Consider the following 12456-nt stretch of genomic DNA (forward strand, 5'->3'; position numbering starts at 1 on the left):
CTGACGCAAATTATTTTGCTTCATTTCCTCCGACGTGCTCAGCGCCACTTTGCCAGAGCTGCTGCGAGCTCTCCTCCTTCCTCCTCCTCCTCCTCCTCCCTCCCCCGGTGTCTTTATTCTCTGGGTTTAATGCCTGTCTCTCTCATTCTCTCTCTGCTGCCCCCGACTCTATCCATTCCAGAACCGCCCTCAGCACCACGGGGAAGGAGGGCAAGGGGGTGGAGGAGAGGCCGGCCTCAGTGCTCAGCTCGCTGAGCTACCGAAAGCGGCTCACCCTGAAGGACTCCATCGGGGGCACCGGGGACGAGGATTCGCTCTTCACCACTCTGAGCGAGCGGCCGGCCTCCCCAGAGAGGCCCCCTCGGAAGGCCCGCGGGGGCCCCAAGGAGGAGCCGGGCTCGGCCAGAAAGTCCGAGGAGCCAGACGAGGGTGGCTCGGTCCTCTCTGGCGGCGTCGGGGGCCGCACAAGCCGGCTAGAGAAGCGCTGGGGCTCAGACTTGGACCGGGCCTCGGCCGTCTCAGCGCCGGTCAGCCGGGCCTCCTCAGCCACCCGGCGCGGCTCCGGCGGCGAGGAAGGGGTGCGCTCCTCCTTGAGCTTCTCGCTGTCGGGCTCCCCCAGTTCCCGCCGCAGCACCTCCCGGCTCGACAGCCTATCGGTGACCCTCAGCCCTTCCTTGGGCCGGGCCTCACTCCTCGGCCGGGAGAGCCCCGATTCCCGCCTGTCTCTGGGCCGGAGCTGCCTGGACGACTGGGACGATGGAGCCAGCGTGGCCTTGAGCGAGGCGCACTCGCAGTACAGCCACCCGTCGTCTCTGGCCCGCAGTCTGTCGGTGCCACCCCGGCCTCGCGCCTCCGCCTCCTCCACCCCGGAGGAGCCTCTGGGCTCCAGCGTCCGCCCGGTCAGCCGCCGCTCCTACTTGGACCCAGACCTGGAGGCCGCCATCAACGAGGTCCTGAGCTACAAACCCACCCCGTTCCACCGGAGCAGCCTGGAGCCGGACTCTGAGGAGGATGACCGGAAGAGCATCCAGAGCACCCGCAGCGCCCAGCTGGACCCTCCAGAGCGAGCCACCAGCATTCGCCGCTCCGCCTCGGCCGCAGACGTGTCTCGGTCCCGCGGCAGCCGGAAGAGCCGGAGCAAGAGGAGGAGTAGCTCCAGCTCCAGCTCCAGCTCCGAAGATTCCTCGGAGCACAGGCAGCGGAAGAAGGGGCGCTCTCGGAAGAGCAAGAAGAAGTCCAAATCGAGACGGAAGAGAACGGAGTCCTCCTCCTCCTCCTCCACCTCCTCCTCCTCCTCGTCCAGCGGCTCTACCATCTCGGGCCACAGCCGCTCGAGCGTGAAGAAGGGCCCGGCTGCGGAGGACGAAGAGGCCGGGCAGGGGCGCCGGCAGTCCCGGAAGGAGGAGAAGAAGCGCAAGAAGGAGGTGGACAGCCTGATGATGCGGTACCTGTACAGGCCCGAGAGCGACTAGTGCAGTAGGTGGCCCCCGGCACGGAGTGCAGAGCATGGCGTGTGCCACTCGGTGTGAACTAACGTGCTCCCGGCCCACTCGCCACCACTCGGGCCCCTCCTGCGTTCCTCTCCAGCAAGCCTGGCCTCGCAGAGCCTCCTGGCTCCCTCAGAGAGCGGAGGCTGGCTGAGCTAGTCAGTCGTTCTGAGCCCAACGAGGAACTTGCTGGTGACGTCAAGTCACAACCCCCACTTAGCAAGCCCTTACCCTGGGCCAGGGACCACCCCCCTAAGATACTTGCCGTATTTTATTCACTTAATCCTCACACTAACCCCAAAACAAAGGTCCGATCACGAGCCCATTTTCTAGGAAAAGAAGGTGAGGTTCAGGCGGGTTAAGTCGTTTGCCAAGGTTACAGAGCTGGAAAGTGATGTTGCCAGGATCTGAACGAAGTCTCTTCAGCTCACCTTTAACCACTCCTCTGTATGACCCAAGGCAGACCACATGAGCGTAATATTTACTGTATGGGCCTAGCAGCATACATGCAGAGCTTTTGCCCATAGCCCTGAAAGGCTGGGCCCGGGAAAGGGCTGGAACTGACCCCCGGATGTGAGTTGATGCATCAGTGGCCATCAGCAATTAAGGGGGCTTTTGCTCAGCTCTCCCTCAGCCCTGCAATGTCATCTTCCCCTCTGGCATGGATCTCAATGCTCAGAGTGCAAGGCTTACAGCACCCACAGCACCACACCCTGCAGCAGACCTGGAGATGCCTGACTCTCTCCCCACCCCTCCCACCTGAAGCCCACACATGGGCGTCACCTCGTCTTAGCTCATCTTGTAAAGTTTTAATGAATAGAAATTAGCAGCTGTTGAGTGACAGCCCCCTCCTGGCTCTCCTGCCTCTTCCAGCCTTCTCCCTGTGGGAAGGAAGATCAAGCTGTTAGACCCTTTATGCCCACACCCCCACCTCCGAAAAAAGGCAAAGACTGACTCACTGGAATACCATTGTTGCCACTCTCCCTGGTGGGTGGTGACATTTGGATCACCCTGGTTATATGAAGCTGTTTTTGGCATGGTACCCTCCCAGGGCAAGCTTGCTGCTTCCCAGGAGGTATGACTCTAGAGCATAGCCGCCCTGGGGCACGGGCAGTGTTTCCTCGATGCATGAACTAACACACACGTGTTGCATGCTTGTGGGCCTCTTATGCAGTGGAGCTGCTGAGCAAGCACACTGACTTGGGCTGGTTTCTACCAAAAGGGACCAGTTTCGTTTTAAGGAACGGAGCCTGTGAAAGTGAATGTTACTTGCAGCTGCTTGGAGATGGTGATGGGATGGGTTTGGGGAGACAGCATGGGGGAGGTGGAACCTGAACCCAGACCAGGTTCATGGCCAACTCAGATTCTGTGGGCCCTGAGTTGCTCCAGAACCAAGCCCTTGGACTTAGACCTGCTCTGTGGCTTCCTGCATGTGCCCGATGGTTGCAGGATGCTCTGGGAGGAGCAGGAAGCATCTCAGTTGTTCTAGGGGGCTGCTGTCAGCACCGCAGTGAGAAAAGGCAAGGATCATGATATTGTGACCATCGCAGCTTTCCACTCAACCACCCTGCTAAATGCCCTACTGCCCCAGGGCAGGAAGTCAGCTGATGGGCTGTGAGGGGAGGTTTGGGAAGCAGAGGGGGCCAGGCCCTTCTGAGCACTGCACTAATACCTGAAGAGGGAGACACGGGCCTAGCCAGGACATCCCACACTGCCCAGCAGTTGGTAGACTGCAGACCCCAGTGACTCAGTCCGTCATCACCATTGACCCAGCAAGAACAAAAACACATACAACCTGTTTCTTCCTTCAGCCACCAGCACAGTCCTTTTTGTCCACCAGGAACACAGGAGTAGTCCTGAAACCCTACACACCACCACCTTCTACAAGGGTTGGATTCACTGCGGGGAGAGTGGGCACCAAGCCAGAAGCTAACCAACCAATACAGAGCTGGCAAGAGAAGGACTAGGGGAGAGAGGACCTAGTTGGACTCAGGGGGAACTGGCTTTGGACAAATAAACTGTGAAGAGTTGAGGCAGGGGCTGAGAGGCTTAGCTTTCCACCTGGCAATGGGGACCTTCAAGAATTCTGAACAGGAAAGCATCCCAGCAAAGGGTGGGGGAGGGGACCACCACCCTGGGCTCGCCCAGCGGGAATTAGCTTGTGCACCAAATCATTTGTGACAGCATGGAGCAGGAAACACTGGCTTGTGGGAAGGAAAGCGTTTGAAACCATTTGGTTAAAATGTTCAAATTGCAGCCCTGACTCTGCCCTGGGGAAGGGGGCTAGCTACCTGCTGTTGGTCACAGCTGTGGCTGCAGAAGCCACAAAGGAAACTGGCTAAGGAGCATCCAAGGTGGGAGCAGGGGAGAGAGGGGCCTGGCATGTACCCCTCCCGGCTGCCTCTGCCGCTGCGCCCAGCATCTGGATGGAATGGTGTTGAAACCCAGCTGTCATTCATCCAGGTGTCTGCCTGGCAGGCACAGGAATGTGGAAGTGGGGGCTGCAGCTCCAGTCTGAGGAGACATGTGAGGAAGGAAGGGAGCACCCCACTTTCATCTGGGTTCCAGCCCTGGCATTTACCTCACCCCCTCCTTTGCCCTTAAAATAACCCTACTGTCTTTCCACAAAGCCAGTTCCTTCCTTTGCCCAACAGCAGACCTTAGCCTTGGGTTCCCAGAAGTTCTGTCTAAAAAAAAAAAAAAAAGAAAGAAAATAAAACCAGGCTCCCACTAATTCAGAATTCAAATAATCCAAAAGCTAAAACGACCCCAATTTTTCCTATGTTGCACAGTCCTCGTTGAGCTTTATAATTTTGTCCCTGAGACACCCCAGAGTCCTTAAGTGCCTGTGGCCCATCCAAGTAAGACTCATTTATGTTCAGTCTAGTTTGTATTAAATGTGTTTTGTGCTATTCTGATTCCTTTAAAAATGGTAATTCATTCATGAGACATACGATAACTATTAACCAGGCTGCCCCATTCCTGAACCATTTTGCATAATTGAACATGTATTCTATCAGGCTCTTCCTGCTCCCCAGGGGCAGAGAGAGAGAGAGAGAGAGAGAGAGAGAGAGAGAGAGACCGACCTATACACACCCCCGGGCTCTCACCCAGGCCAGTGGGGAGAACGCAGGTTTCCTCTTTTCTCCTCAGGTCACCGGTCTGGTGACAAGGTGGAGTCTTCAAGAGGCTCTGAGGCCTAAGGTCCCAGGTTCAGATTTACATACTGGCTGTGTGACCTTGGGCAAGCTGCTTGTCTCTTTGAACCAGCTTCCTCATGACGTTTTACGTGGTAAAGAATAAGCACATCCAGCCTGTCTGGGACAGTGTCTCACATACAGGAAATACCCAGCCATCAAATCCTTTCCTCACCACCGTTGGAAAAGCTGAGAATGTGGTTCTTTCTTGGAGAACACTCTTTCCTCCTGTTTTGGTTTAGAGATACAAGATCTCTGACAGGTTTAGTAAACAAGGGCCTTCCTCAGATCCGTAAATCAGAATGGTAGGCATTGAAATCACAGGATTCCTGTTTATCCTAGCAGAAGCTCTCTAGGATCTGGAAGCAGGGGCCCACTGATAGGGATGGAGCCATCCTGGGCTGCATTTTCTCCAGCAGTGCTGACATTACAGTTCAGAAGCGAAGGTGGGAGGGGCAGGGGAAGGGTGCTCTAAGGCTTTAGAAAAGATAAAAAAGAGAAGGTGACTAGAAGTGGAAGAGAGATCCCATCCATGCTGGACACCATGAGTCTGCTCCATCCAGGGAGAAATGCTTCTTCATACCTTGGTCGGGGAGGGAGAGCAAGGCTCCCAGTGGCCTGATGAAGACTATGGGGTTGGATTGTGGTATCAAGACAGGGATGACTTTGCCACCCTCAAACAGGTCTTGCCAGCTCCTACATCCTCAGTCTCCATTCCTTGTGAGTAGATGGTGTCATGGTCAAAGATAGAAATTCTCACCACCCTCAGAAAAATCTGATTAGGAGGCAGGGTTGTAATCTGGGAGTATTCAATGGGGAAAGCCTCTCCTTAGAAGGAATCTTTTGGGGAGTAACCTTTACTAAGACAGGTTGTAGTCCTGTAATCACCAGATCTCCAGTCTCCAAGTCAATGCAATCCACGCACTGCCTGTAGCAGAATCTTCCAGAGAGGGAGTTGAAAATGCAGAATTCCTGGGTTTCACCCAAGAGCTAGCAAATGAGAACTTCTTGGGGAAAGAACACAGGATCCACAGCCAATTCTTATGCACGTTCAAGTTCGAGACCCACCGCTCTTCAGCATCGCTTTCTTCAGAGTTGTAGAAAGTTCTCAGAACCAAAGAGATGTCCTTCCTCCTACTACTCTGAGTATCTTCTGGGGAAACCAGGGAATCTCAACTCTATTTCTCAGTTTGTGGCTTTGGGGAATGCTGTGACAAGGTTGGGGATGGGGCTTCCTTTGGACCAAAGGCCTTGGTGCTGAAGGTAAAAGCGCCCTTCCTCTGATCGCGTTTCTCTCTCCCTACAGCCCCACCAGCTACTGGAAGTCCCTTGCCCCTGACCGTTCAGACGATGAGCACGACCTTCTCGACGGCACCTCCAGGCCCCGATACTCCCACAACTATCTGAGTGACAGTGACACAGAGGCCAAGCAGACAGAGACCAACGCATAGCCCAGGGGAGTGGTGTGGACCCCTCCCACCCACCGCCTCTTGCTGCCACGGGCGCCTCTCTCGTGGGGCACGGGTCTCCCCCATCCGACTGCGGATCTACACGGGAAACCCCTGACCCTCTTCGGTCTGGGGGCTTCCCAGGCTGTGGGTGTCTGACATCTCCACGTGGAAGAGTGGACGGAAGAGCAATTCTGAAAAGAGAACTTTCTGCTCCTGCCTTGGGCCACCGTGGGTGGCAGGTGGCTTGGCACCACACGGAGCCAGCAGGTTGACCTCCATGTCAGCGCCCCGCTCAGGGACGGTGGACAGATTGCCTACTGGGACATTCTCGGGTTGCTGGGTCCATGGGGTGGAGTCTGGGGCAGGAAACAGCAATTCCTTCCCCCTTGGCTTGGGGCGAGGGCTTTCTCTTCTCAGTGCCTGCTGTCTATTTACTTTTTTTAATTTAAATACCCAACCTCTCCATCGCAGCTGTATCCCTGAGAGTGGGAGGGGGGCTGCCGCGGCAGCTGGCCCACCTCCCCACACCGGGAACGACTAGAGGAATCCCAGCTTCATCTTTACTCTTCAGAGAGCAGGCCTTTCTCTGTGCAGCTGGAGAGACTGGTGAGCAGAGCTGGGTCCAGCTTCTTAAGAGTCTGAGTGGGGAGGGACTCTCAGGTGCTTCTGGGTTCAAGCTGAGCAAGCCTACACAGACAGGGGTGTGGACGTACCAGCAGGAACTTCCAGCCCCCACCCCTCTTCGTCTCATCCATGTGTTATGTGCAATGACCTATTTAAGAGTAAACCCGCTCCACCTACGCCAATTCGGGGCTTATCCAAGCACTGCCTCCCTCCCCCTCGGTCCAGGTTACCTGGATCACAAGCTCAACTGGAGAGGGAAGGCCTTGGGTGGTGGGCTTGTGACTGGAAAAACTGAAGATGGAGGCTTTGGTCAGTACTAACGTGTATTAGACGCAAGTCTGAGCCCTGAGCCCTGAGCCTGAGTCATTTTTCTTCTGATCGCCCTGCCCACACACACTTATCCCAGACATGACAACTTGGGGACTGACAGTCCCAGCTCCCCCCACACACAAAGATCATCCCACCAGCACCTCCAGACTTGGGGGCCCAAGGGCAGTGCCTGGTGCCGCTCCCATCTGCTGTCCCCCTCTTCTCTCCTGCAATTGGTTTGTACTCATTGGGCTGTGCTCTCCTCCCCATTTACCTGATGTATGGAAATAAACGTCCTTTTTCTCCTGGCGCTGCCAGTTTTCCTTCCCGTTCCTTCAGGCTCAGTAAAGTCCAGGGTCAGCACATGGGAGCAGAGCGAGGCTGCTGCTGAGGACCTGGGGGAGTCACCCTGGCCTCTGACTCGCTGCCATGTCAGACCAGTGCCACTCAGAGAGCTTTGGCAGGTCATCTGGAGCAGGCAGAGGCAGTGGGTGAGAGAACCGGTCAAGAAAGACATAAACCTCCCTTCTGTTTTAAAAGCCCAAGGATTGTAATTCAGGTTGGCAGAGCCGTCTAGGTCTTGTCCTACCCTGGCCTCCACTTGGGAATGTTGAGGTTACTCTGATTGTTAAATCTTGCCAATTACAGAAATCCTGTCTTCCTTTTTAAGGATGCAAACGTTTATTAGATCTTTTTAAAACTTTTTTATTTTTGGCTGTGCTGGGTCTTCGTTGCTGTGCTCGGGCTTTGTCTAGTTGTGGCGAGTGGCGGCTAGCTCCTTTCCAGTCGGGGTGCTCAGGCTTCTCATTGCAGTAGCTTCTGTTGTTTCAGAGCATGGGTTCTAGAGCACACAGGCTTCAGTAGTTGTGGCACGCAGGCTTAGTTCCCCCACAGCATGTGGGATCATTCCAGACCAGGGATCAAACTGTGTCCCCTGCATTGGCAGGCAGATTCTAACCACTGGGCTACCAGGGAGGTCCCAAAGATGACTTTCTGATCAATACTTGGCAGAACTCCTCTCTGACCCCCAATCCCATGGGCCATAGGGCAACTTGAATAGGCTGGGTGTGCTGGCTTCTCCACCCTGCTCAATCCCTGCCTGCATGTCCCAATCCACACTTGGTTCCCTTCCTGACAGCTGAGAGACAGCTCATGCAAAAGGGCAAGAAACAAATGACCCTCCTCCTTCTCTACCTCTTGTAATATGACCAGTTATAATCCCTGCATGCATATTTACAGCTGGTCAATCAGGCTCCCCTGGTTTGGACAAGTAGGCAAGAAAGGATATCAGACAGGCCTACTGCTGATGTCAGGCATCTAGAAATGGGCAAGAAAGGGAAAGGGTGGGGGGAGTCATCCCCAAAATGAACGGGAATGAAGTGTGATGTGGCTCTATCTTGAATGAAAGAAACTGCCCTGAAGGTTGAATACAGAAGGCAGTAGAAGTGAAGTTACCGGGTTGTCTTTTTAACTGCTGACTCTTCATGTTCAGTTCTGTCATTCACATCTTTTACTCCTGCGTTCAGCTAGCTTGGTGCATTTTTTCTTCCAAGGAACTAGTGTGACAAAAGTCGCTGCTACCTACAGGCAAGATCCCAACTCTGCTCACCTACGCTGACTCGGGCCTCTGATTAATTATTGAGAGAATGTCCCAGCATCAACCTCTGATAGCCTGGCCTGGGGCAGAGGGATCTGTTCAAGTCGAAAAAATATGTATTATTCATCTGCTCATTCATTCAACAGTCAAATATTTCATCACTGCCTGGCTGTCATCTGGACACTGTTCTAAATGCTGGGGCGGGATGAGGTCCTGCCTGCATGAAGTGGATATTCCAGTAAAGGAGTTAGACACAGAAAATATGTACCACACCTCCTAATATGTACACACTTTGGGTGAGTACAGTAAAGCAACTGCCCACAATGCGGGAGACCTGGGTTCGATCCCTGGGTCAGGAAGATCCCCTGGAGAAGGAAATGGCAGCCCACTTCAGTACTCTTGCCTGGAAAATCCTATGGATGGAGGAGCCTGGTAGACTACAATCCATGGGATTGCAAAGAGTCAGACACGAGTGAGCGACTTCACTTTCCTTTTCCTTTTGGGTGAGTAGAGAGGAGTAAAACATAGTGTTTGTCCTCCAGGGACTCATGATTAGGGCTAGGGCAGACCCCTTTGGAAATAATTACATGAGACATTAAAGGACAAAGAAGTTGCTTTGGGCATGTTATAAGAGGAGACACTGTCACTGAGAGAGGAGGCTCAGGAACTGGGAAGGCTTCTAAAAGGAGCTGGTGTTTTGAGCTGGTACTTGAATAAAGGATTGCACTTCCCAAGTGGCACTAGTGGTAAAGAACCTGCCCACCAATGCAGGGGTTGTAAAAGATGCAGGTTCGATCCCTGGGTCAGGAAGATCCCCTGGAGGAGGGCACAGCACCCCACTCCAGTATTCTTGCCTGGAGAATCCCATGGACACAGGAGCCTGGCAGGCTGCAGTCCATAGAGTCGCGAGGAGTTGGACACAACTGAAGCAACTTGGCTCACACACACTCATGCACTTCTACAGATAGGTATTACTGTACAGGTGTGCTAGGAAGAAAGAACTTAAGCAAAGGCCCTGAGGCAGGGAATGCTAGCTGGTGATGGGGAACTCCGCAGGGTGTCCAGGGAAGCTGGACATCACCTCACATGACCAACACTTCGAGATGCAGCAAAGCATCTTGGCCAGTGTGCTGGGCTCCAGACTAGGAAGGGGGCAATTCCCTCCACACCAAACTCCCTAGGGGAGCCCCAGGAACTGCAAGGCCATCAAAGCCCATCTTCATTCGGGATATGCCTTCTGAGCTGTCTAAGCTCCTGCCCCCACCTGTACGCTCATGGTCGCCTTGGTCCCTAAGATGTAAGTGATTCCCACAAAACAGCAAATCTGTCCCTGTGCCAGGCTCGAAGCCGCCTCGCTAGATCCTCTTCTGTAATCTCAGACCACCTGGACCACTCTGACTCCTGGATAAGAGGCACGGGGGCGCCCAAAGCCCTTTGAGGCTCCCCATGGTGCCCAATCTGTGCGCAGAGAAAACAGCAGCACGTGTTGATTCCCCAACCACCTCCTTTTGTCCTGTGTCCTCTTGGCAGACCTCCCTGTTGTCCTTCCCCCAGGCCCCGCCCCCATGCCTGGTGGCACAGACACTTAGCGATTTGCTCCTTAATTGTCCCCCAGCTAGGCTGCGCAGATGCCGCTCTTTAATCTCTCTTGATAAATGAATCGCGCCGCTCCTTTAATCATATGTTCATATCCAAGCCAATTTGAATCAATTTGGCAGGGAGTATGTTGCAAGAGACGCCATGACTGCTGCTTCCTACCCCCGCCCCACCCCGCCCCAGGGCCCTGGAGCCTACACATCTGCTGTCCTCCCCCTCAGCAAAGAGCCCAAGAGGCTCATCGGGGGAAGGACCTCCTACCTGAGTGATGGGGACTTTTCAAAGTCAATCATTCCTTCCTGTCCTCTAAGCAGGCCCACATGGGACAGGAGGAAGATGGATTCCCAAAGGCCTCAGAAGTGGGAGAGATGGGACGAGTCCACAGCCTTCCCTGGTCACTGAACAAAGCACCCCATTATCACCCCTGGGAGAAAGTGCTGCCTTAAATCTAACCTTTATGCTTTCTGTTCCCCTTTCATTTCCTCTGAGCTGGTTCTCAGGGAAGTTGTAACATTTCATCACCTCTTATATAGCAACCTATTCCAGACCAGCCTATGATAATTTGTCCTTGCCTGCTCCTGCCACTGGCTGCCACCCCAATGCCTTTCATCTTTCCCCAGGAAGTCTTTTCTACGTCCTCCAGGCTGGTGGGCAGTCCAGGACATGCTTGGTAATATACCAAGTTCTGCTACATTTGGGGTTACTGCTTTTCTTCACCTACAGAGTGGTGTTCACAGACCTTCATGAAAACAAAACCAGTGCTAAACTGAACGCTTCTGCCGCCAGCACTGAGACCTTGGAGAAAGGCCTTGACCTCTTGAACCTCAGTTTCTCCATCTGTAAAACAAGGTGGAGTTACTGGCAAGAAACTTTTGGCTCCTAGGTTCGTACAGAACCCCTCAATGCTGCCAACAGAACCTCACTCCCACCTCTTCATCACCTGCAATGAGGGCCCAGAGGAACCAACGGGTGGCACTAGTGGGGACTCCAGACCCGCGGGCTGGAGGACAGATGTCTTCGCCCAGCGCGAGGGCTGCCTGGGCTTGGTTCCGTCCAGCAGCCCAGATGCGCCTCCGCGTCCTCTTCATTTCTTTTCCTTTCTAATGGCGGGTTCTGCGCGTCCAGACCAACCGGCGCCCTCCAGTTCACAGTGAACCTGGGCATATTAGCATATTCATATTTGCACCCCGGCTTCAGGAGCCTGAGACCTCTGGCTCCGCCCACCTCTGGAGGTTCCCCCGCCCCCTTTCCGGAAGCCACGCCCTTTAAAGGGTCAATGCCCTTGAAGGGTTCCAGAAACCTAAGGACCAGGTTCCCCCGCTCAGCAACCCGACAGTACTGTTTCCCGCCCTTTAAAGGGCTCCTGGAAATCCTTGGCGTTAACTGAGGCTGATGTAGCCCAGCCTCACCTGTCAGGAGTGTTGCTGAGGATGAGGAGGGCTCAACCAATGTAACCATGGTGAGCACTAACTATGTCCCCAGTGGTTAAGCACTTCATAATCGCACTTAACCTTTGTCACAGCTCCGTAAAGTGTCCTTCGCCTGACGAAACAGGCTCAGGGAGGGTGACGTCTGTCCTAGCAGAGACCTCAGCTTGGCTCCAGCAACTGGCCAGGCGTCCCCGAGCTACTCTGGCCTTGTCAGAGGATAAAGGGAGAAGCGAGAAAACCAAGAATTGCTGTCACGATCCTCCTCTCAAGTAGCTGTGTGCCTGGTATTCACCAAGGCCTGCCCTTAGGAAGGAAGCACTTTCTGACAATTTGGGGAGGTGGGGGAGGGAGTAGGGGTGGGAAAATGTCAACCTCACATTTGTGTTGTTCCTTACAATTCTCAGAGCATCCCCCATGTGTGATCACATTTGTGCTTCAAGAACACGGTGCCAACGATGTTCCACATGGCCTGGAATGCATATTTGAATCTCTAGGCACCTCAATCTAATTTCATTACAGTACAATGGAACAATCCAGACCATTCTCTGGGATTCCATCTGGGAGGAGTGATTTTCAGAGCAATAGCCATTTTGGAGTTAACAAGGATGTTAGGTTTATTTAGAAGGGATTTTACAGAGAAATCGAGTCTTCTGTAGCGTAAGCTCCAGTGATGGGTCATATACATGAGGGAGATTCCAAAAAGGATGTGTGCTTCGCAATTGAAGTCAGTGACATAAATCTCCCAGAGGAATACTTAAATGTGCA

General features: G+C 53.9%; 2 protein-coding genes across 19 annotated transcripts in view; both read left to right on the top strand.

The window, feature by feature from the left end:
- The window catches only part of MYO18A (myosin XVIIIA), a 100787-nt gene extending 93679 nt beyond the window's left edge, over nucleotides 1–7108 (top strand). For 11 of the 18 annotated variants that reach the window (XM_044939486.2, XM_044939489.2, XM_044939487.2 and 8 more), the window contains 2 exons: nucleotides 182–1476; nucleotides 5991–6130. In XM_044939486.2, coding sequence (XP_044795421.2) covers nucleotides 182–1472 — 1291 coding nt within the window. In that variant the 3' untranslated portion in view covers nucleotides 1473–1476; nucleotides 5991–6130. Of the gene's footprint in view, nucleotides 1–181; nucleotides 1477–5990 lie in introns of all 18 variants that reach the window. The other 7 variants (XM_044939491.2, XM_044939492.2, XM_044939493.2 and 4 more) reach the window with 1 other exon arrangement.
- On the top strand, nucleotides 6585–7378 carry TIAF1 (TGFB1-induced anti-apoptotic factor 1; the record flags this gene model as incomplete). Its single annotated transcript, XM_006080828.4, is given in 3 exon segments — nucleotides 6585–6771; nucleotides 6774–6916; nucleotides 6918–7378. Coding segments are annotated over 3 exon segments (492 nt in total), but the record flags the coding sequence as incomplete, so codon positions are not given.
- Nucleotides 7379–12456: the final 5078 nt, after the last annotated feature.

This window comes from Bubalus bubalis, chromosome 3, assembly GCF_019923935.1.
Source record: "Bubalus bubalis isolate 160015118507 breed Murrah chromosome 3, NDDB_SH_1, whole genome shotgun sequence".
In the NCBI taxonomy this organism is placed as follows: domain Eukaryota; kingdom Metazoa; phylum Chordata; class Mammalia; order Artiodactyla; family Bovidae; genus Bubalus; species Bubalus bubalis.